A 25,764-nucleotide genomic window follows, 5' to 3' on the forward strand; every position below is an offset into this window, starting at 1 on the left:
ATAAAAGGTTTTTCTTGCTCAAGTCACAAAATGTGTGTTTTATGTTAGACTGAACCGTTTAATACTAGAACGTCAAAAACATTATGAACAGATTTTTTTTTTACACGTATTATACCTGAATCAGAGATATCGTCCCAGTAAGGAGAATCAAACTCGTATTCTGCTCTCAGGATTTGTTCAAACAGTTTGGCATCATTTTCATCATAGAAAGGTGGGTATCCACACAACCTAGAATAAAAGAGAGAACAGTTTATTGGTGCATGACTAACGCTATACACTCATATTCAATAAATTAGAATATTATTGAAAAATTCAGTTATCTCAGTAACTTATTTCACTAAATAAACACATTACATAAATGAATTACACAAAGACTGATGTTTTCAAGCTGATTTTCTACATAAGGCTAGTAAAAACACATTATAGGATATTGTATTTAACCAATAAAAACTATTTTAATATAGTAATGTCAGGTTTAATGTAGCACATGTTTAATAGCTTCTTAAAGGTTGTTATTTTCAAAAAGTACTTTTAATCTGACAAATGAGTCTCATCTAAACACATCTAGATTTATTTGATATGGTTAAACTTCAATGTTTATCTCATGGTTCTGAAAGAGCAGTGGAACCAAGTAAAATGTTAAATAAAAGCATTCGCATATTATTAAATATACTCAGTTTAACAAGACAAAACACAGAATATTAAGTGTATTAACTGACTAACTGGATTGTCTTTTTTAACATAGCATCAACATTTTTCACACTCAAGACAAAATCATGCAATTCAGGTGAAAACACATGGTAGGACATCTCGCACCTCCTTATTCATGATCGGATATAAAAACAACACAAAAAAGAAAGTTGGTTTGGTAGTCTATGTGTCAGATGGACAAAGATTTCAAACATGGGTCCTGATCTACCAACATTTTGTTTATCCAAACTTGATGGCATGTGCAAAAACCTGATCTACGAACAACATGCACACAGGATTCATATTTTCCTACACATTTTTAAATGAAAGTTCTGGTTTGTTGGAATTAAGGTTAACCCAATCAAAAATTATTCTCAAAAGCTACACACTTTCATAATTTTATGGGCTTGCGAATAAATAAATAAATAAATAAATAAATAAATAAATAAATAAATAAATAAATAAATAAATAAATATCTTTGACTTCGAACTTATCGAAGGTGTCCTTTTGTTTCTCAATAGTTATTTTCAATCATTTAAAAATACTCGTATGAAACACATGATGTGTCAGATTTGAAAAGGTAAATATGAGTCGTTGTATCATTTTCTTTTATTTTGGATATACTGACCTAGTGAGGGTATTTGTCTGAGGGTTGGTGACTATCCAAAGTTGTACTCACAGAATATATGCTATGACCCCAATAGACCAGCAATCCACAGCTTTACTGTACGGCTTCTGTGCCAAAACCTCAGGAGCTTAAGAAACAGAAGATGCAGGTTTTAACACAAAATGTCAAAACTCCAGTTCATTCATCTATGAATGTTTGTACATACATTTAATATTAATTTGAATATCTTAAGAAGCTGTTGCAGAATTACATGATATGTAAAATGAGTAAATCTTGATCTCTAAACATCTTACCGACGTATCCAGGAGTTCCACAGGCTGTCGACATCACGCTGCCCGAGCCCTCGATCTTAGACAGACCGAAGTCACTGATCATGATTTTTGAGTCTTCGTCCATGCTGTAGTACAGCAGGTTCTCTGGCTGTAAGGTGAGGAGCAACGCAAAACCACATACAAGTGTGAATTTAAAGCATATTATAAAGCCTGTCGAATATGCACTAGGATAAAACAGATGTGTTAAAGCCCTAAATATCCAGTAAAACCTCATCAGATACTATCAGACATGCAGTACAGAAAAAACATAAGTGTTACACCACATACACAATTTGTTCTGAATTTCTTGTTAACGTTAAAGATATTTGTGTTGACAAGTTGGCAGGAGAAAAGCATAGTACTCTATATTAAACAAAAACTGCTTAAAAATAACATTGTACTATCAAATACAGAATGGTCTGACTGACCTTAAGGTCACGGTGCACAATGCCCATGTCGTGGAGGTATTTTACAGCGTCCAGAATCTGTTGAATTAGCTTACTTGCATCTTTCTCTGTGTAGAAGCCCTTCTCTATGATACGATCAAACAACTCTCCACCCGACACCCTGCAGAAAGAGATGCATTCAGCAAAGCGTGTCATAAATACACGTAACATCGCCCGTTTTTAATGAATTCGAACAAAAGGAGATGCCAGAGAAGTGGGAGAACACGGCAGTAAACCTATGAGGAAATCAGCGAGAGGAAACGAAAAAAAGCTGGAACTTACTTTACAGCCAGTGACAAGAACAAACAACTTCCAGTTTTTCTGCTGCTAAGAACTGCTACTTACAACAGCTTTGATGAAGTTTCCAGTTACAAATATTCAAATGTAAAAAGCATTCTACTTTAATCTGAAAAATACTGGGAAACCTCAAACAGTGGCTGCTTTTGGCCACCAGATGGAGACTTCACTCTGCTTACGAAGGTCTCTACAAATTTTCTATTTATCAAGAAAGAAATCTCAGGGCTTAATCAGTGGCTTAAGGGAGACTAGAAAGAAAAACCAACACTGAATCCAGCAACAGACTGTTAATAATAAATAAATATAATAAATATTTAATGCGGTAAAAACTGAGTTTTGAAGCATCCCTTAGCTTTCTGAACACCCTGGGTCTCTGCCACCTGCTGCTTTTTGTTTTCTGCTTTGACTCTGATGAATGCATGAATGATTTACACTTTTATTAGTGTCACAATTAACAGCCCTCCTGATCCTGGTCTGTCATTGATCTGGATCCTCTCTGACATTTCAGCAATTTAAGGTGGGTGGGACACTGACAAGCTGCTAGTGTGAAGGCAAACTCCCCACTGATGCTCATGGGTAGTCTGCACACACACACACACACACACACACACACACACACACACACACACACACACACACACACACACACNCACACACACACACACACACACACACACACACACACACACACACACACACACACACACACACACACGTGCACGCGCACACGCACAAACAGGTGTGTGAATGTGTGTGTATCTGTGTTGCGGAGTGCAGTTCGAGGCATGTGACAAAGAGCGTGTGGGAGATAACACGAGTAGGCAGCTTGAAACACACTTTGCACAAAAAAGGAGGATTCACACAGCACCACACATATGTGAATACTCACAGTTGCATGACAAGGTAGAGGTGTGATTTACTCTCGAATATCTCTTCCAGAGACACAATGTTTGGATGCTTAATCCTGTCAGGAAGAAAAAGAGAAAGAGGAAGAAACAGTTTGGTTGTTTATTATGTTCCTACTTGAAATGATCCTATAACTTTATGCATGAAAGTTGAGCTTATCTGCTTCCAGCTTGTAAATATGATCTCAGTGTAAAACTTAATGTGCAGGGCTGGGTTAGTTTATCTTTATGAGTAAAGAGGAGATGTCTCTCGGCAATTGCATGCAGTTCTCTAATTGGCTGAACTATGCTTTGGTGCCCTTTGACACTCGTCAGTGATGTGACAGCGGTGGGAGCATGAGTCACCAGCTTCAGACAGGTATTGCCCTTTTTTTTTGTCCTAATCACTGTGTTCAGTTAATAAAACCTGCAGAGCGGTGAAAGTCTTTCTCCTTAGCATGTCACAAAACGTTCAGTTAGGCTTTTGATGAATCTTATTTATCAAAACAGAATATCACCTCTTACAGCGTTCAACTTTTAATAGAATGAAAAAAAAAGAAAACATGCAAAAGATGAACTGGCACCAGCAATCATTGTTGCATTGTCACAAAATCCCACTAAGTTTTTACATCAAAACTTGGTCTTACTGTGCAGCGTCTTGCTCAACTTTTTTTTTTCCACATTCGACAAAAACATTCAGATGCATTTTAATCAAACTTTGTGATAGAGCTAAGCAAAGTAGTGCACTAATGTGGAGCAGAAAGAAATTACATTGTTTTCAAACTTAAAACTAAAAAATTATGGGGATTTATATTTAGATACCCTTGAATAAAGTCCATATTTGCTTTAAGAAATCCCCTAATTAGCTGATGCATTCCATCTGTACTTATTTCACTCTACATATAAACCCAGCTGTTTTGTGAAGGCCTCTGGGGGTTAGTTAGAGAGCTTAAGCCTTAAGTGAAGCAAACACCGTCACCAAGAAACGGAGCAGACAGGTCTGGGCTGGGCAAGAAAGGTATTGACCAGAGGAGCAGTTAAATGGCCCTGCGTTAACTGGAGAGATCTACGTCTAAAGTGTTAGACAAAGTAATTGTTAGTTATCCACTCCACACAAAAGAATGACAAGAAGACAAATAGTGTCAAAGAAAGCCATAAAAATTCCTGAATACAGTTTGCCAAAGGTCATGTAGGGCAGTGGTCCCAAACCCTGTCTTGCATATTTTTGATGTTTCCCTGCTACAGCACATTTCATGTACGATTTTCCTTCCACTTCACAATTATGAGCTGGTTTACCAGAAAAGTTCCCATTAGAAAATTATTAAAATGTGTGGTTGAAATGTGAAAACGGGTGAAAATATTTAAAGGGGTTTGAATACGTTTGAGTACAAAGTCAAGATGCTAAACTGAGACAGTCAGCACCAAGCACAATGTGTACAAGATGTACCGAAGCGAACTCTGTGTGGGTCAGCTCAAGCTCACATTGGATTACAGCAGTGACTCATCCAGATTGCAACAAAGCATGGACACCTTCATTCATCTGCTAAGGACAGCGTTGAGGGAGAGACAAACTCGGAGGAGGATAAGTGACAGATTAAAACAACAAAGAGAGAGATCAGTCACGTGTGGCCCTGTATGAGCTTAAGCGTTCAGCAAACATTGTGCATTTCAGCAGAATTTCTGTGCAGGTGTGTGTTTGTCCAGGTGACAAAAGAAAATATAGCCATACAGCTCGCGTGGTGATTTTACAGGTGTGCATTCAGCGCTTACAGATTAGCTTATAAACCGCTAATGAAAGGAAAGTAGGGGCACAGCAAGCGGATGATCAGTGTCTGTGTACAGGGTTGATCATTAATACAACAGCTGATTTCTTATCATCCGAGACATGCTTTGATCTGAAGAAATACAACAACAGATGTGAAACAGTCACTGACATGTATTAACCTGATGTTAACAAGTCATTTTAAAGGCTTTTGGACTCCAGTGAACCACAGTGAAACCCATTAACCACTAAGTGAAAAAATGAACAGTGGTGAGTGGCTGAGCTGCCGAAATTACTCCAATAATTAATCTAGGATTCATCCAGGATGTGACATAAAATCCACAAACACAACACATAAGTGACTGTGAATTTCACTGTCCGTAGTTAAGTGTGCATAATTCAGCAAAAAGAAAGATTTAATGAAAACAGCATCTTCTTCTAGGCAGAATGCACTGCTGACTAAACAGAACATGAAGCTTTGTCTCACATTTGCCAAAGAAACTTTTTAATCATTCCGAAAACTTTTAGAAAAAAAAAAATTCAAAAGAGAAACTGTTAGGAAGGGTTGTGCCCCATTAAATACGTGACAGTCAAGCATGATAGCAGTAGTGTGATGGTTGGGGGTTTTCTAAAGCCAACTTTATATTACAAATGAATCAGTATCCATTTTAAAGAGCAGATTTATAAAGTAGTGTTTTTCTTCTTAAAGAACGCCAAATCTAATTCTTAATGGTGGAGAAAACTGTAAAGTTGAACAATTTCAGAAATGCTTATCTTCCTGTCAGCCTTCACACGTTCAGCTAAAACTGTGAAGCTTTCACAAAGGCGAGCAAAGTCAGTAATGAAGCTGTGATGCGGGGTAGGCTCCACTTTGAAGAACAGCAGATGTGACTCTTGTACATATGCTTCTCTCATTTATAACGCATGCTGAAATCCTTCCCAACCGGGACAGAAAAAAACCTTCAGGACATAATTCAGTCTGACGATTTCATAAATTAGACAGGAAATCATCTTTCCCTCTCACAAAATATACAGTGTGTAGTAAAAGAGGAGCTAATTGATTGAAATTTGTAGGCTATTTATATTCATGAAGTAACGTCTTTGAACTCTGAAGGAGTTATGATGTAAAGCAGAGTGTGTTTCAGGTCTTCTGCAACTCCTCCCTCCTCTTCAGCAGGAGCTACATGCTCAGCTATGATGTGATGACACCAGCAAACATACACCTACCCTACCCCCGCTCTGCGAGATATGGGGACATAAACTATTAACATGAGCAATGAAGCCTTTGGACGAGTCAATATGAACATCCCGCGGAGCCAAACATGACTCTCACGCCGTGTTTACCTCGGTTTTATTTAATTTGTCACAGTTGTATGTGAGCTGCTAGCTGACCCCCACCACTCTCATTCCACAGTTCTCACCTCAGAGGGAATCATAACTGTATATTGTGTTTCTCCTGTAACCTAGGCAACAAGGCCTCTAAAAATAACCAGGGACCTGTGTAGATCAGCCATTTTTACTGTGACCTGTATTTCCCCATATATATAAAAAGAGCACAGCAGAAAAAAAGCCCTTCACAATTAGGAGGTTTGTGTCACTTCATTGTTCTTAATGTTAAAAAAAACAACAACAAAGGTTTGCTTCTTCAGGTATGAAAGAGGAAAACATTTTGCAGGTGTATTTCTTTAAAGCATAAGGCTTCTTGTTGCATAATTTGTAATCTTTAAGGAAGGTAAATTTGAAAAAATATGTTTTAATTACATTTTAGGTGGATGCATGTTGTGTAGCACCACAATGTAAGTCTAAATCTTTAAAGGTGAGGCACCGTGTATTTTACAAACACATAGTGTCATTTTATACCAGAATCAAGTAACTATGTTAAATACAACTTAAAATAAATGTGACTTCATAACCACATCATAGCTGTATCTTACGCCTCGAAATTGGCCTCTGTCTCTGTCGTCACAGCAATGCTTCTCCAAACTACAGGAGTGTTGTAGTTTGTTTGATAAGCTCAGCAGACGTGCAGTTCCACCAGGTGTTTGCTAATTGCTGCAGCCACTAGTCTGGTGGAGCTGCATGAGAGAGAGAGGAGGAATGCTCTGTAGGCTCAACTGGGAACTGAAGAAGCAATAACATCACACCATGAAATAAAGCTCAGAAAAGTCGATTTGGCATAATACTCCCCCTTTAAGAACCCTTAGTGAAGCATCATAACTTGGAATACCTTTAGACCACTTTAATTTAGATGTAGATGTTTATCAGAGGATAATTTTAAAGGCTAATATTTCACTTACTTGTGCAGAACTGCGATTTCATTCTCGATGCTGTTTTCCTTGCCTTCCAATGCCTTCTTGGGAATACACTTAATAGCCACCAATCTCTGCGTCTTCTTCTCCTCAGCCAAGACCACCTCAGAGAAAGCTCCCCTGAAACACAAACACAAAGGTCAGTCTGTCGACTCTCATCAATCTCCAGGGTTCAGATTGGGTTCTTATGATATGGAGTGGATAAATAAAAGAAAAGTCTAGGTTTGATGAAAAAAAAAAGTGCTGGTTAATTTCTTGCCCTACTGATGCCAGACTGTGATTTATTTTTAACTTCAGCCTCCTCCTAAAGCCTGTAACATGCCGACTCGAGTTCAGTCGAGCCTGTAAACTAGTGGGTTGATTTGGAAGCACCAGTATTGAACGCTGGGGGTTTTTATCTCTGACTCACATGATAACCAATAAAACACTCGGATGGGTATATTATCTAAATATGAAGGCGTATGTGTGGATTGCATGAATCACTCAATGCATCTTTCCAGTTTACTTCATTTTACTCAATTCCACTCATATAATCTCTTAATAACAATATATACAGCTGCATGTTGTCATAACTTTATGGTTCAGCGGTCCATTGGGCCGTGATACACTAATGTGTACACTGTAGCTCCTTAATTAGACGCCATTGAGAATAGACCAAATAACATTTCGTTGCATTTTATCCACAGTAATTCTCTCTTCCAACTAACAAATAAATAACCAGATATGAAACAGAAAGCACTTAAGATCTTTATCATTTTCCTTTGAATCTTTAGCCCTGAAGCCAAACAATTCTTCTGAAATCTAACGCCCAGATATCTCTGACTGAGAATGTCTGGAGTGACATAACTGGTTAAAATCCTGGCCCACAACTGGGTGCATCCACCCACACTAGTGGGATTAGTAGTACAACAGAAACAAGGGGCTGTATGAAAATGATGTTGAGGGTTAGGATAAAGCAAACATAAGAACTTAAATTGCTCCAGAGCTGCATTAGAGGCTCCCAGACACAATGGCACACATAGTGTCAGCTGTTTGTGTGTATAGATGTATAACTGTGGGGGTTATAATTGTTTAGTCAGAAGATTATAATAATAGTAAATGTCCCATTGTTTCATACACATGAAATAATGAAAAATGTCAATACAATACAAAAAAAAACAACAATATATCATCAGTGTAATTTACCAACTCAGTTTAGCAGCTTCATTATAGGTGAAAGTGAATTCTAATAAATAAGAAATTCACGTGACAAATAAGAAGGGGTGTCAGCCTGCTTGAAATTGTAATCATGGTCTATCTGACCTAAGTAAATCACAATGCTCTGATTCTAAAACACTAATCTGAGCACAGTGGTGGTAAAAATAATAATAAAAATAAAATAAAAAAACAAGGTACTCTTTTTTTCAGTTCTGAGATTTCACATGAAGGACATTTTAAGAATGATGTGGTTTTTATCAGGCCCTAAACCTATTTAAATGTAACCCTGAGTGTGCAAAAACTCAGGGTTTTCTGTATGACTATTAATAACTCACCTCCATGTGGAGGAATAATTGCACAATTTTAAAACCTTTGACTCCTCTCTTTCATTAATTAACTAATCTGATAGATAATCTCATGTTGGACTCAATACTACTTTGGTATTTTTATTATAATTTTTTTTAAAACAGTAATGTGTAGTAGAATTATGCGTTTTCTTTTTGACAATCCATTGTCTACAACTAAATCAGCTGGGATCCATGTCAAAGCACTTCATTAATCAAGCCACATCGACCTGCAAGAACTATCACCATGCTCTGACAAGTTACCGTCTTAGTAAAACCTGTCTTGCTTAGCTTGAGGGAAGGTTTAAAACTGCAGTAACAACGTAAAAACCAAGTGATGCATCCACAGCTAAAAATGTACGTGTGGGCCGAGGGGAACCACAGGCCTCCTGTCAGTCAGTTTACAGATACATTATCATTTGCAGACCAGGAAGGACTGCACAGCGACACACAACTGTCACCAGAAAGAGAAACCATCTGACCTACACAGTGTACTAAAAATAACAGCCTCCTCTGTATAAAAACAACACAACTCTGAGAAACTCTGGATGACTTGAAACTGCCTCTAAAGTTGACAAAGATTTTAAAACTTATCAAATTTGTACATGATAAAAAAATAATACTGTTTACATTTTCCCTATTTTGCATAAATCTGATTAAGTGAGAGCACTTGAGCTTCAATTTCCTGCAGTTAAATATTAAACTGAGTCAAATATATCAAAAATGCTGAAGCAATGAAGATAAAAATATACAGTCAGAACCAAACTACCAGAGTTTTGAGACACATCTTCCTCTGTTCCCCTACTCTTCCTGTCCCTGGTGCTAAACAAAGCTCTTACTCAACTCTGGAAGATGTTTGTGTCCATCAAAATAAACGCCTGCAATATAAGCCTTAGAAAAAAAAACTTTACACCAATCATTACATTTATTTTACAGTCCTTAAGAAACATTTAGAAACCAATTCTACAACACAATTTTATCACAAAAGCCTAGATCCGGAACGCTGAAGATTAATATAATGCAATGTTCTGTTGGACAATTATCCAGGGAATGAAGCTTCTTGGTCACAACTCATTTAGTAACTATTACTGCCACAGAAAGGCCACTGGCTCTGGAAGAAATCCAGCTGTGTGGAGGATGCTGTCAGAGCTACAAATTCCTCAGTAGCTTCTGGATGACTGTGTTGATATTTTCCATGCAGCTATATAGTCAGACCAAAAAGCTGAGGCAGGATCCAACTCTGGTGCACACACCCTTCGACCTGAGAAGCAATTACTAACCTCTGCAAGTTAAGTCCTTGTCATTTTTAAAACTAAAATTGTTCAACTTGAAATCATTTTAACTTTAAATGATACTACGGTAGAAAGAAACGTCACTTAAAGATGTTGATTTGTCATTATGGCCTGTGTAAACAGACAACAAACTAATCTCATCAAGATCAGAACAAAAGGACAACATTCTACGTCTGACTTCCTGTCACAGCATTACACTCATCACTTTAATTTAGTGCAATACTTCTGCTTTCACTTACTGCAAAACGCCATGCAATGCATTTCCACATCCATCTGTATGTAACTGTGCTATTTGAGTTGCAGCAGACAAGAAGAAGGCTGAGTGGGAAAATCGACAATGGACTAATTCAACACAAATGAACTCAACACAAAGTGGGATGTTTTCTGACAAAGCTCGGATTAAAAATTACAAGGAACGGGTGATTCTCAGAGTATATTTAAATAGTCTTGCACAGAAACAGTTGGTAGAAGAACATTTGAAAATACTGGGATCTTTACATTGAGCACTTGAACACAACACCACAGCTATTAAATGTCACCAGATGGTTAATGTGACACCACTAAATTGCAATATGGTTTATGTCAGCAAAGGTCAGACAAAACTTTCTCAGTACTGTTGGAGAAATATTGACAGCAAAAGTGTCAAACAAACAAATCATATAATTTTTTTTTAAATTGTGTGATCATTTAAATAAAGTGTAAATATTTATTTAAACGTCTCAATAATCTGATAACTAAATGCAGACCTCCTCTGGAATTTAAAGGCATGAATATTTATTTTGGTATTTATTTCATTGTTTCATATTTCTAGTCCTCTATTGCATCATGAAATCATTTCAGATGTCAGACATCTGATTTTAATAACAATTTCAACATTTAGCATTTATCCATCTCTGGTTTTCTATAAATTTTCACATATAAAGGTAACACTTTATGTGAAGGGGGGTGAATAAGACTGCCATGACACTTTAATAAACATGACATAACATGTCATGAACATGAATAAGCCTTCATGAATATTTATGACTGTTGTCATAAAGCGTCATTCGGTAAATTATGACACTTTTAATACAAAGTTGACATTATTCAAAATGTCTGTTATGACAACTTGACATTAACCAAGAAATCATTACTGTTTAAACTTTACCTTTAAGAACATAAAGATACCTAATTTTTAAGTGCAATCAGTAATACTTTCAGAACAAATTTATATCAGTAATGATTTCTTGGCAAATTTCTTAATATACATTTTTTTATGTTTTTATGTCAAGAAATACCAAGAAGTGCTCTTTCTTATCTTGATATGGAAACCTACTAACAGATCAATTCAAAGTGCTATAAGTTACTCAGAAAAATATTTATTTCATATTTATTTATTTCATCAATATTTCTCATATGACAGTGTAAATTAATAAAATATAAGATACAACATTGTGACTACTAAAAGGGAGCAAAAAGTACCGAAACCTAAGTAAGTCACAGCTTTGGTAAGCTTTTGAATGGATTTCAGTGTGTTTGACAAGATGTGATGGCTAATTGACAGGGAGGCAATATCTCCAGAATTGGAGCTCCTAAAGGCTATTCCATGTCTGCACACGTCAGCATCTATTAAGGGCCATCCAAGGTTCATTATGCGTACGGGAAGAAATCGCTGACCTGCGTGGTCTGATGGAACAGCTGAGATGCTGTAGCTCAAATTGCTAAAGAAGCTAATGACTATTAGAAAGGTGTCGGAATACACTGTGCATTGCAGTTTGTTATGCAAGTTGCATAGCCACAGCCCAGTCAGGATGCTAATCAGTTGTCCAGAACTTATTAATGTGTCAACAATAAGCCTGCAAGCCTCAAAATTGGGCCAGAGACCAATGGCGAAAAGTAGCCTGTTCTGGTTAATCGTGTTTTCTTTTTACGTCATGGATAGCCTGTCTGATGTGCATTGGTTAGTTGTGGAACACGTCACCAATCACTTTCCCCACCACTTTTGTCAACATTTAACCTCTACCAACTGGGTGCAAGGAAATGTATAAAGCATCGTGTTCAGGGGACCAGGTTTAGGAAACATTGCTAGAAACTACATTATGAAACAACACTGCTGAATACTTTAGCTCCGAGCAACAAAAAGGGAAAGAAGCGGATAATCTTCAGAGAGGCAGTGTAGCAGATGTTACACAGACTTAGTTGTCAACAAAACTGCTGTCCAGAAAGATTACAATGAGTCTGCACAACAAGAATAGAGAGATGGGACAAAAATATTCTGAGAAAAACATAAATAAAGACTTGTAAAATGTGTAGCATTAATGAAACTGGATATTTAAATGCAAAGTGCAAAAAGATATGTTATCTTTCTCTGACTTCAAATAATACTATAACCCTTTCCCATTTGAGGTCAGCTGGAATAACAAAAAATTATTTCTATTTTATACACTTAATACGTAAATATTAAGGTTTCAACTGGATATCGGTGTAGATGATTGTTGTGAGTTTGCTGGGAGCATAATCCCAGTTGTGACTGTAGCTAAACTGTAAAGTAAACAACAGTGTTTACTGAACTACCCCAGCTCCAGACAGGACATTCCTCTAAGCACCATGGGACGTGTGTTCAGGAAGAGGATACACGCACAGCCACTCAAACACATACACACACAGCACAACTAATAGCCACTAAATCCTCAGTAAAAACACACTTGCCACAATCCAAACAACTGGGCGTATTCTGAGAAATCCACCGTGCAAATACTTCACGCACAGGCTTAAGCTCACAAGACGGGAAAATCCACATGTGTAGAGTCTTATACAACTTCGGGATGTGAAAAAAAAAATTATGTTCTGCCATTACTGCAAAAAGCAGCATGCTCACTCTGTTTGTTTTTATTAAAATATAAAAAATAATGTAGTTTTTCAACCTGCTTAACTTTTCAGTGTATTTTTTTTTCAGTAATGCACTTTTTGAAGATACCGCTATATGCAAACTAAGACAGAAGGCCAAAATTCATATAAAAGTTTGGGTTCTAAATAAAAATGCGAAACATTAATCCAATGAGAAATGCTGTGCTTTTATTATAATTTAGATGAGCAACAAAAATCTGAGGAACTTTGCTTCACATTTAACTTGATCTTGTCATCATCCTCTTTGCATCTTTTCCCTTAATCGAAAGCCAGTAGGAAGCCTGTTGTGGCCATCTGCTTCAGGTGCGAGTGCCAACAGCATCACTTTTCCAGAGATGACGCTAAACAAACAAGGACGCATTCCTCTAGTTTTGATGTATTTTCAGAAGACTCTTTAAAAAAAATTGTAATCTAGTGTTCTTATTTTTCTATAAAAGCCGTGTTTAATCAGGCTGCATGAATTTTGCATTCTCCCTTGCTGAGAAGTTGGTCAAGGAGGTATGCAAACAGATGACAAATAGTAACTGTGGAAAGGTCAGAGAGACATAGGGAAGGACCATCTGGTCCAATCAGAGCTGAGAGAAACCCAACTGTGAAACTGGCCCTGAAACATAAAAAGACCATCTTGCTTTGTATCCCTTCTAAACATGAAGATGCAAAATAGCCCAATCTGATAAAAGTTATTAGATTGGGCTATTGTATGTTACAAAATACATTATATAGACTTTTATACTGATTGTGGTTGGTCCACTAGATAACAGACATGTCTTGTAGTTTGACAACTTTGGTTTCAATTCATGGTTACCTTAGAAAGAGTGACGCTGCTTTAGGTCCAAACGTAACTGCTGTGTTTTTTGCAACAGGAAATATTTACAAACAGCAGAATTTACAATGCTTAAGAAAAGAGGGAAATGACGCCGCCTGTTTTTCTGTTGCTCCACACTGACAGTTGTCCTCAGTTACACCACTGACAAACTAAATACTCCAGAAATATATGAACATGCGTTATCTTACCAATGTAAACTATGCATGCCTTACAATTACATCTAAAGTTAGTTCAAAACGCCGCCACTCTAATTGGAATATAATTATTTTACATCAGAGAATAGATTTTAAAATAATTATGCCGACTTGTGTGAATGTCCCAGCTTCTCTGTGTGACCTCGTCAGCCTTACGTTTCTACAGTGCGCCAAGATCAGCTGATCAGGATGATAACTGAGATTTACTTTTAGCTTTCTACCACTTTTAAAAGCTCATCTTCTTTTAGTCATACAGAGAGCTGCTTTATTTTATTTATACAGCCACAATGTTCCAGTGTTCTAAGTGTTTTTTGGTCTTTTTAAAGTTAATTTGTGCTTTATTTATCCCTCCATCCATCTTCTATCTTAGCTTTCCTTGTATTGTCGGGCAGGGCATGAGGCGGAGTACACATTTAAACATTTACTTAAAATATAATTTCAATGTGCATAAGAGGGAACACTAGAAAAATTAAGCAAAATCACACTATTAGACTCCTTGTTTTTTTAGCTTCTCATTCATTTTACAGTACATTTACTTTAGTTCTACTACATGACCTCCAAGCTGCAGCTGTTGGGGAAAAGGGCCATACATCCGAGTCTGAATTATTTTTAGTGCAAATGAGTCGCAAAATGCAAGGAGTCCAGGTACTATTCTTGCAAAGCAAATATTGCATCAGCCTTTTAGCACCTTGCTTCACAGCTGTTGGCATATCAGTGTTTGTGCTGATATGCCAATTTTTAGCCACAATGTACGATAGCTGAACATCTCCACTCTGCTCTCATCCGTCTAAAGGACACTGCTGTAAGTTTTTTGTAGTTTATTCAATTTATTGTATTCTCTGAGACTCTTTGTTTACATGCATGGTACGAGGAATTGCTGCAAAGGTAAAGACTTGAATCAACTCATTCCTGTTGCCATATGCTATATAAATAAACTTAACAAAATGAGGAGAAACTTCCTTTTACTTATTATCCCCCAAAATCACACTATTGAAAAAGTAACTTTTTATAAATTTCACCGACTGACGAGCTAAATTAGGTCTGTAGAGTTACTTCCGGTCTTTTGCAAGAACATAAAAGTGTTCATGAGTGGATCTCACATTATTGAGAACTTTAAAATAAACATGGCTGTTTTTTAAAAATGTGAAACATCATAGGAACCAAACTGACTTTGATGCAATTTATAGCCACTCTTTTTGGGGATGAATGAAAGGTTGACACTAGATAGCATAAGAGTAAACTTTAGACATTTTGATGGGAAAAAACCTCTCCAGTTTCCCAAGAGGCCCCCGCTTGGTTTCTAATGAGTGTGCGTGTGTGGACCCACCCTGGTAGTTTATGCCAATGTTTATACTCTCGCTTTAAGCTTCACTTTGCTGCTTTCAGAAGGAAGTTGAAGCAAAAATCTATGGAAAAACTCCAGCTCTGAAGTCTTCAGCCCGACCATCCTCTGAGCAAGTAGCTCATGTATTTAAAGAATGTATATGAATCTGTCAGCAACGGAGCTAAAACGGCGTGAACTGATCAGTGAACTGAAACCTGGCTTAACTGAATACAGAACTAGTTCTTGGAAGGTATGAACACAGACACTATTTGTCCACATCTGTATGCTGCAGACCTGCAAACTGATTGAAAAACTTCTGCTTTTCTAGAGGAACTCCCGTGTGGCGATGACCAGCCGCTGGACTGCATTTGATTAGCATCATGCCACTTCTTCCTCTTTACTTTCTGTGGAGGCAGTGAGGGTTCTACTTAGTTTCATGCCAACTGTTTATTTTGGCTTAGCCTTTATAAATAACGATAATTTATACTATAGCATTATTTGGAAATTAAAGTCAGGTGTACTTCCCTCATAAAACAAACCAATAAGTACCAGATTATCTTTTAAAACATTGTCTTCCTCAAATATAAAACCTTAGAATTGAAAGAGTGAGGAAACTTGTGACTATGTCCAAACTGAATATTACTAGTAAAAGTAAACTAAATGCTCTACATACTGTAATAACATAATAAGACTTATAAAACAATAAATGCAGGTTGTGTAACAAAGTTTTTATAAGGTTGTTTGAACAGGGATTTGAGTTTGTTTTGGAGTGTAGACACTATTTCCTTTTAAATGTTGAGTTCGTGGTATTAGTTATAATCATTAGTCAACTTTCTGGTTACAAGAAGGAACAGGGTGGTAGTTTCACTGGTCTCTTTAACTTCACAGTAACTTTATTCCTCATTCATCAAATTCTCCCGGTGTCTTTAGAACTGCAGTAATTTAAAACAAAATATAGGCTTGTTTTGTCTAGAGCAAACCGGCTAGTTTGAATAGTCTGTATATTTCTCAGGATTAAAATAAGTTTATAATAAATGTAAATATTAATTGACCCAGTCATCATTTTGTCAATCAGTATTGATTACTAATTTTCAATTACAAAAGAAAAAAATTAAAATACAATGAGTAACAACAAATAAATATATAAAAACATTCTATCAACACTAATCAATCCACCAACTTTTTAACATGCGTCTCTGGTCCAACACACCAAAATCAAATGGCTGAATTGCCTCCAGAACATATAATCAAGTTCATCCTACTAATTACCTAAATATTCACTACAGGTGTGTTAAATTGGAGACACCTTTAATAGTTGCATGTCACAAGCCATCGAAGACTGAATTTTGACATACATATCCACAAGACTTTGCTCACAAGAAATCCCAAGCATTTAAAAGGTTAAAGGGACAGTATTATGTTTTTCCAGGAATATATAATCATTTTATAGTACAATCAAGTAGCTATGTTACCTTCAGTTATAAAAATGTTATATGTATCAAATATGATGTAAGAAATTTGTCTTCGTAATTTAACGCTTTGAAATTAGGCCTCTGTTGCTTTAAAAACTCCTGTTCTTTCTAAAGCTCTGCCTTCAGGAAGTCATCACAACATCGCTCCTGTACTAACCCTTTAACAACATTTTTGCCAGTATTGCACTGAGAAGTATATGCAATCATGACCAGTTCCACCTGTTGTTTGCTAATTGCTGCTGGCTAGTCTGAAGGAGCGGGGGAGTCGAGGGGAAGGGCTGCTCTGTGAGGCAGCTCCCAAGAGGAGGCAGCGCTCAGTCAGCGCTCAGTCAGCGCTCAGTCAACCCAGGCGTTCTGCACAGCTGAACGGTTGCCACGGGAGGTTAAATAATTTCTCAAATATGCATGAATGAATCAAGGCAACACCGCATGTATGTTTTTGATGATAAAATAACATACCTCACTCAAAAAAGTGAATTTTAACACAATACTGTCCCTTTATCAGCAAACAAGGATAAATACTTAATTTTAATTCCAAGTCAGGAGTTAGGACAAGTTGCTGACCTACAAACAAAAACATTTCAAGCATTTGCTAATAAACTTATAATCAATGCAGGAACATTAAAAGAACAGGAGGTTGTAAAAAATAATCATTGTAAAAAATTTGTTTGTTTGTTTTACATTAAGTTTCTTGAACAAACAGAACAATAACATCATTAACTCCAATCCATACAGTGGATTATAATTTCACTGTAAAGCCTATGAAATGCTTTGCCAGGCATTTCTATAGCTGGAGATAATAAGCACCAGTTGTTTCTTTATTGCCGGGATCTTGACGTTTAGTCAGCTTGAAATGTGGGGGAATTTTGGCAATGCTGGAATATTCCAACTGTGGAAAACTGTGGGAAGATATATGACAAACTAAAGAGTGCTCTAAAAACTGTTAGAGGCAGCCTATTGCCATGAGCAGATGGAGGTGCATAAGTGGGCCATGCAGTCTGCACATTTATGTGTGCGTCCGTGTGTATTTGTATTCTAAGATCTACAAGCTATGCCATGCTGAGCTGAGCTGTGCTGTGCTGAGATGCAGACTTCTGTTTGAATTAGGTCAGGGTAGGACTGGAGAGCTGGTGGTGAAATAAGCAGGGCTGGATGTCCAGGATGGAGCTGGAGTTGCAAAATGGCACAAGTTTCCATTTTTCTAAAAGTTGAAACTCTGCTGATCAGCATTATGGAGGATAAAGTAGATAAATTAATCCACATTTATTTAAAGCAATTCCTCCTTATGTTCTTCTCATTTCTTCTGTTTTAAAATGCACGTCTCCACTTATAGATGTGTCCATACAGGGAGCCAGAATCAAGCTAGTATGATAAGTCAGTAACAGGAACAAAAATAGAGTACCATAAGCCTCATTCATAGGGTATTATGCTCTAATCAGAGGCTGAGAAAGAATTACAAGGCGAGGCACAGTAACAAAGTGTCCTGTTCTTCCAAATGACAAAAAAGTGCAAGCTGTCATCAATGATCTAGTCAAAGAAAAAAAATCCTGACAAAAGAAAACTTACACAACTAGAATGCCTGTATTTTTTTTTTTTTAGTTCGAACTGAAAATGATTGTAGCAACTTCAGGGTAGTTCTTGCAGAGAAAAATGGGAGGAACCAAAGGGAAAACAACTGAAATCGTGAGGTGAACCATCACTGTGATATAATTGGGCGAACATGACAGTAAACGATGGGGTAAGAGGGAGAGTTAGAATGGAGAAAGAAAAAAAAGGAAGCTGAGAGAGAGCAAGAGAGAGAGAGAGAGATGAAAAATAGATGAAGCAGGGCAGCTCTCACACTGGGAGACTCATCTGCTCCATAGAGGTGGCTGTTTCTCCTTTGTCTGAACGACTCTCAGATATTTAAATTTGTTTGATGCCAACTCAAAATACAAACACTGAATAATTAAGAAGTGATAAGAATAGAAACCCTCATAAAATAAAGCCTGTTTGCATACACACGGCTCTTCAACTCCAAGTAATTTCTGAACGGAGCGCAATTTAATAAAAATAAGTTTTGGATTCAGACTCCCTGGAAATGCAGAGAACTGCAAAGAAAGTTATTCATGTGCCATAGGAGACAGTGCTACAACCAAGTTTTCATATAAAAATCCCACAATTCTTTCAGTTCAAGGAAGAAAGAAATGGCTGAAGGAAAAATCTGTTCACCATAAAGTGAAGAAATCCTAGAAATTAAATTCCTTCCTTTTACAGACCTTTCCAGGCAATGGAGCCCAGGATGCAAATATAAATACATTTTAAAATTATTTCATAGTCTTTATTCAAAACTATTCACGGTTACTAACACATACATAACTTGAACGTTTGAAAAGTGAACCTAAAACCCTGTGGATTTATTTTTAATCAATGAGAAGGATTTCACAGCAACAAAAGGAATCAGCACAATGCAAACGTCTTCAAACCTCTTGGACTTTCTTACAGCAGAACCACAAACACTGATTATGAATCGGATTTAGATAAAGCCAAGTCCTGGTCTCATCTGACAAGAGGCTTGTTCCACATATTTGCTGTGTGCCCTACATGACTTGTTCCAGAGGGCCTCATTGTAACATGCAGCTCTTCACTAAAGGCCAGATTTGTAAAATAAATTACTAATAACTGTCCTTTGTTAACCTAAGCTGTGGATCTCTCCAACTCCTCCAAAAGTGACCGTGCTTATCTGATCAATGCTTGTCCAACCTGTAAAAGCGCATTCCTTCTTTGGCAGGTTTGGCAAAAATGTGAGTATTTTTGAAAAGCAAAATGTCATGTTTTTGAAAATAATTCTGAAGTTTTTTTTTCTCCAGAGAGCGAAACATAAATACTGTCCTAGAAAAAACACTGCAGCCATGTTTATTTAATATTTAATATAATCTTCCCAACAAAAACATCTCATTTTTATTATCTTGGTGATCTGCAGAGTCGATAGTCCATAACATCCATAAATGTATCTGAAGTAACTTCCCACATAAACATTTGCATGCAGAAAAATGTTTAGCAGGAAGTTAATGAAGGTGGCAAATTAAGGCACATATAATACAGAGAAAAGTTGCAAGCATGATTAAACAATTGGATTAAATTGTTTCTATTTTAACAATCGCCTTGTTACCAGCTCACAACAAAGGTTGCATTTCAGAAAACAAAGGTTCCTTCTTTCTAGGGTTTGAATTAGGAGCAGCATTTACTTCCCCTTTACAGCAGTTTATGCTCATCATAAATTACAAGCGTTTTAGATTTCTGTCCCATTAGTCACTATATCCAATTTAAAAGATGATAAAACAACACACTCGGTAGAGTGAAGATCACCCTGTCAAACAAGCATTTGTGATCTGCTGTCCTTCTTGTCACAGAAAAAGAAAAGAAAGGAAAATAATGGGTTCTCTTTGTTCATTCATAGAGGAAGGGAAGGAGATGGGGGCAGCGGAGGCAAAGGTCAATGGCAGGAAAGCACAGAGGGAACAGAAACAGACATCTGATGCAAGCATTTAGCCAGAGAAAATACACAAACGCATAAAAAGAAACAGGACAACAATTTCAGCCACGGTATACTTTTTGTGGTGAGCCACAGAAACACAAGCACTCCTCGCTCCAAATCAATAAAAGCAACGAAGGGCAGGGGCCAGTGGGTCACCGTTTGACAGAGTCAGGCAGGCCGCTCCCATCAGCTCTAACGATTTTAGATGATTACTCCTCGCCTACTTTCACCCTCCTCTTCCTCTCATGGCTTCCCCTTCTTTGCTCCTCTATCTCCTGTGTGTTCTTGCCGTATATCCTGGGCAGAAAATGCCAAGGATTTTTCCCTTCCCTAATCGCAGCATGAGAACATGTGCTGCTATTTAAATGTCAGAAAAGTCAACATGGTTCATTAGCGCAGTTTGTCGTCAAAAGAGAAATCTTACAGCCTGCAGCCGAGTGTGGGAACGCTTTTGAAATGAAGCTATTTCCAGGCTCCGAGATAAAGAGATCAACATCTGATGAGAAGAAACTGCAACAAAGCAGCGGGATAAATGGAAGTCAAACTGTAACAGAGTAGGACTGCCTGTGCTAAGAATATTTCTATAAGGCTTAAGGTTACTGCAGTCGATGCAACATTAATAACTGTTTAAAGAATTACATGATGTCAGAATTTGAAATAAAAATAAACCAGATGAAAAAATATTCACATTAAGCCTGGCCAAATGCAGAGACGTCCCTTCACTTTTTCATTTTTGTATTACAAAATAATTCATTTTACTTGAGTGCAGCAAACTGCCTTTTGAAGTCGCCCATTTAGCAGTGTAGCCCACCTGTGTGTAATTAAAAAGTTAAAGTAAATGCAGCTGCTCTGTGAAGACCTCAGAGGTTTGGTAGAGAACCTTAGTGGAAAAAACTGCTTCATGAAGACCAGTGAATACAGCAGGCAGGTCAGGAATGAAATTGTGGTGAAATAGGATGAGGCTAAAAAAAACAAAGCTTTGAGAGCCTGGCCAAAACTGAGCTTTTTGACCAACATGAAAAACACTTTGCGAATTGGAAAACTGACACTACAAAACAACTTGAATGCATCATCCCCACCGTGAACCATAGCAGTGGCAGCATCATGTTGTTGGGATGTTTTCCTTCCAAAGGGACGGGAAAGTGGGTCATTATTGGAAAAACTAGGCAATCTAGGAAGAAACCCTGATAAAGGCTGCAAAAGACTTTCCTTATAAAAAGAAGACCATGAATTTCACTTGGGTTCTCACAATTTGTGTACTACAAATGATGTGAGTCACATGAAAAGGCACATAAATACATGTGGATTCTGAATATTTCAATGTAGAAACATATACAATTCCACACTTGTATCATATGCGATACACATATTTCCACTTGTGACAGACATGAATTAAAGAGAAAAAATAAATGGGAATTTAATAATGATTATGGTTATTTATGGACAATAACCATGAAGCTAACAACAGAATGGTTTAAATCAAAGCATGATTATGGATTAGAATGGTCCAGTCAGCATGCAGCTCTAAATAAAATTTGTGGCAGGACTTGGAGATTGATGTTCAAAAATGCTCTTTGTGTGCGTGAACATAATTTTACACATCTTAGTAAGTAAACATTTCCGTCTTTAGATGAGAAAAACTGGTGGAAAGGTGATGGAAAAACTAGTAGGCATGATGTCTGCCACTTCAGTTATGCACCACGTTGTCTTAATCTATCACATAAAGTCACATAATGCACGTAATTCAGTGAGTATGAACACTTTTGAAAGGTCCTGTCATTGAAGCATTACAAGGGTTTATTCAGTATATGCACAAGATGCAATGGCAAAGTCTCATTTTTTTCTTATTCTCCAACCAGCATCGATATTGCAAGCAACAATAATTTTTACTGACTAACTCTGATGACAGGTTGGTCAAGGGCACGGTTCTGGTTCTGTGTCCTCATCCTTGCGCAGCGAACATCCTAATTTTAGACTGAACTCAAAGAGCTGCGGGATACGTTGGGATTCCTATTCTACAGCAAACACGGCGTGAATCTGGGACACAGAGCAGGTGACAACAAAGGCTACCTAGAACAGGTCTGGATTTCTGGCAGCAGGGATGATGCTTTATGCTGCGCAGGACACAAAAGACAAACAGACACGGGGATAATGGCTGGGGGTGATTAAAATAGTAACAGAAATTAAACTAAAGAAGGGGGGCAGATGAGGATCTGAGTTGATTGCAGTTAAAGTGCTGTTGCCCAGTGTTGTTTTGCTAATCCCCATCTGTTTTGATTACAGGACATGTGCTTTTTAGCCGGGGATTATCGGTACAAATAAACACATGCCACAGAGATTCATAACCAGCATGTATTATTTTTTTTGCATTTATTATGTCACATGTAGACTATTTTAAGCAGCTGTGACAAAATTTGTGTTTTTCTTTTTGCCTTTACTTCAGATATCTGATATTGTAAGAGATTTACTCCATTATTTTGTTCTTGGCCTCTTTAAATCACAGATGAGTGTTTGTGATTAGAGCCACAAAGCATACATAATGTGCTGTTAGGAACACAGCACTTCATTTTGCATTTAATTAAATTTTGTTCAAACATTGCAGGTAAAATAATGGACCTTCATCCTAAAAGTGTGACAATTTTGCGACATCACTCTCGCATTTCGACTTTATGGTCGAAATGCGAGAGATGCTTCATCAAATCAAACAAATGTTTGAACGCTTGTTAGTTGCTCTCTCATGTAAGCGGGTTGGATCTCATGCACAATGCACACATATGTACCCGGTGTTGGATTATTAATAGCAAATCAAAAACTTTGTTTCCATAGAGACTGTTTGAGTCCATTATGGAAAGTGTCTCCTGTTGTTACCAAGACAACAATCCAGCAATGGCAAATGAATGTGGTGCACACAGCTGAGCGATGGCAGCGAGCGGGTGATCTCTCAGCAGACGGGCTCAGCCCCGATCCAGGGGCAGGTGGGAAACTGGAACAATGACAGCGACAGTGTTGAAAGGATGGGAAGGCTTTTCATGTATGAGCACATTAGCTGGGCTCAGATAGGATTTTTCATTTAGTTGTAGAGTTGTTGCAAGAGCGGGTTTTTGGGACACAGTTTTCAGATGGAAGAGACCTAATCATGCAGGTATAAACAACAACGGCCAGGTTGCATTAATTTCTTCTTCAACGGTCTAAATTTTAGCTACTACTATTATGGTGTTGTGTATTCCTACTTATAAATCATTGTGAGCAGAAATGCAAAGATCTGATATTTATGGTCCATTTTTGATCTGTATTTTTTTTGTAGAGCAGAAAGCTCCTGACATTTCCAAATCCAGCATGTCACACGATTGCCAGAGAATGAAAGCTCAAAAAACAGAACAATTTTACAAAACTACTTTCAGCAGTCCTGGTATCTGATAAGATCGACTCGATGTCAATTCGCCCCTTCGCCAAATCCATGAAATGTCTCCAAGGTGGGTTTGAATCAACATCCTACGAGACGCCTAATTTTAATACTTGAAGAGGTGGGGAAAAAAACAACCAAACAGTAAAAGAACAAAAATGGTGAAGGAGTGAAACGATCACCATGCACCAACGTCTAGTCAATAGCCTGACTGAAAAGCTGATCCACGTCTTTAGAAAATACAGTCCACTTTTAAAGAGCTTCTTAAGCCGTTTGAGCTTCCTCAGACTTAATGATACTGAAAATAGATAACTTGGAGTTTTTTCTCTGCAAGAGTGACTTCCACATGAAAGACTGTTACCTTGTAGCACTTAAATCCATTTTCAGAAAGTGGAAGAAAAGTTATTTTATTTGAGTTTTATAACAAGCCACACATCTCATCAGCTTATGTCTCAAATGAAGTTTTTCATCCTAACATCTTTAAAATAAATCTTAGATGTGGTCAGCGAAAGAAATACTCTTCTTGGGTTTGAGATTTTAATTTATAGTTGAGTAAATCTTTGGGAAATGATAAGTACAGTGCTATGAAAAAGTAATTGTCTTTTACAAATTTCTTCTGTTTTCTTTGTCACACTGACAAGATCAACCAACAAGTTTAAATATCAAACTGAGAAAATCTAATAAGTACAAAATAAATATTTAAAAATTAAGATTTCACTCCTACAGTAAAAGCAACCTGACCACAGTAGAAAAAAAATATTTTCACTTTTCTAAATTATGAATTAGAACAACTGAGTTTAATTTTACACCCACACCTGATAAGTGTCAGACTTCAAGAATCAAGCAATCACCTAAATAAAACCTGACAACATTAAGCAGACTTAAAGGTAAAGGCAAACCACAGCGGCCGTGTTACAAACAACTTAAGAAGCTTCTTACACAATTTGCCACAATTTCCCTTCCTCTTCACGTGTACAGCCAGATTAAGGTAGGTCAGAAAAATTTCATAACACTAGACATGCTTCTGTTTTAACTTGGAGGGACCTGCTTCTCACATGACTTCATCCTGGACAAACAGGGATGTGGGCATGTTGAAAAGGTGTGACACCTTAGGGAAACATCTACTGTTACTATTACAATATAAACACAGAGGTTAACAGAGCAAACAGAACTAGCGGCTCCTTTTAGGCTGAAGTTTTTGGGCTTACTGTGTCTTGAAAAATAAACCGCGATAAGAATAACAGCAGTCTGTGCAGGGGACATTGGAATATGCAGCGTTGTTGCATGAACAGAGCTCTTAACGACTTAAACAAATGTAAATTCCTTAAAAGATTTCTTGATGTTTTACTGTAGGTTGACAAAAGTAGAATTTGTATATATTCAACTACTTTATTTTAAGGTGTAGATTTAAATAAACCTAACAAAAATGTATAAATTAAATGTATTTATGACAAAACCTCTAGCTATATAACAATGTTCTAATGTTTGCTGTGTTATAACGTTTTGGTCGCTTCAAGGAGGCTGTAAAAGTAAAAGGTTTCACATGAGACATTGTCAACAAAATTCAACATCTGAAGCCCCACCAAGGCACACAGAGCCAGAAAGCTATTCAATTACAAACATTTCATTACTGTATTACATAAGATATTTACTGACTACTAACAGAATTTCAGGGTAATTCTTCTAAACTACCCAGAAAAACTTTGTGCTCCAAAAAGGTCACTCTGTCTGTAGTAGCGCAAAGTGACACAATCTAGAGATATCTTAAAATTCAATGTAATTTGATGAATGTGCAATATGCAATCTATGATTTTATCAAGTTGGGGGGACTGCTTTGAAAAATTAGATTTTAAATGAGTTCATGTGTGTAAAACAAAAAACGATTTGAAAGACTTTGTGTTCTTATGATGACTACTGTTCCTTAAATGCTGCTCAAAACTGGGCAGAAATGTTTACAAAAAAGAAGGACCAAAACTTGACT

General features: G+C 37.1%; 1 protein-coding gene across 2 annotated transcripts in view; it reads right to left on the reverse strand.

Moving 5' to 3' along the window:
• camk1b (calcium/calmodulin-dependent protein kinase Ib) overlaps positions 1-25,764 on the reverse strand; it is a 40,601-nt gene that overhangs the window by 4,284 nt on the left and 10,553 nt on the right. For both annotated transcript variants that reach the window (XM_008409293.2, XM_008409292.2), the window contains 6 exons: positions 7,317-7,448; positions 3,263-3,337; positions 2,059-2,197; positions 1,613-1,739; positions 1,371-1,446; positions 116-228 (listed from right to left, as the gene is read on the reverse strand). In XM_008409293.2, the coding sequence (XP_008407515.1) occupies positions 116-228; positions 1,371-1,446; positions 1,613-1,739; positions 2,059-2,197; positions 3,263-3,337; positions 7,317-7,448 (662 nt within the window). The remainder of the gene's footprint in view (positions 1-115; positions 229-1,370; positions 1,447-1,612; positions 1,740-2,058; positions 2,198-3,262; positions 3,338-7,316; positions 7,449-25,764) is intronic.

Source organism: Poecilia reticulata, linkage group LG5, assembly GCF_000633615.1.
Source record: "Poecilia reticulata strain Guanapo linkage group LG5, Guppy_female_1.0+MT, whole genome shotgun sequence".
Classification (NCBI taxonomy): Eukaryota; Metazoa; Chordata; class Actinopteri; order Cyprinodontiformes; family Poeciliidae; genus Poecilia; species Poecilia reticulata.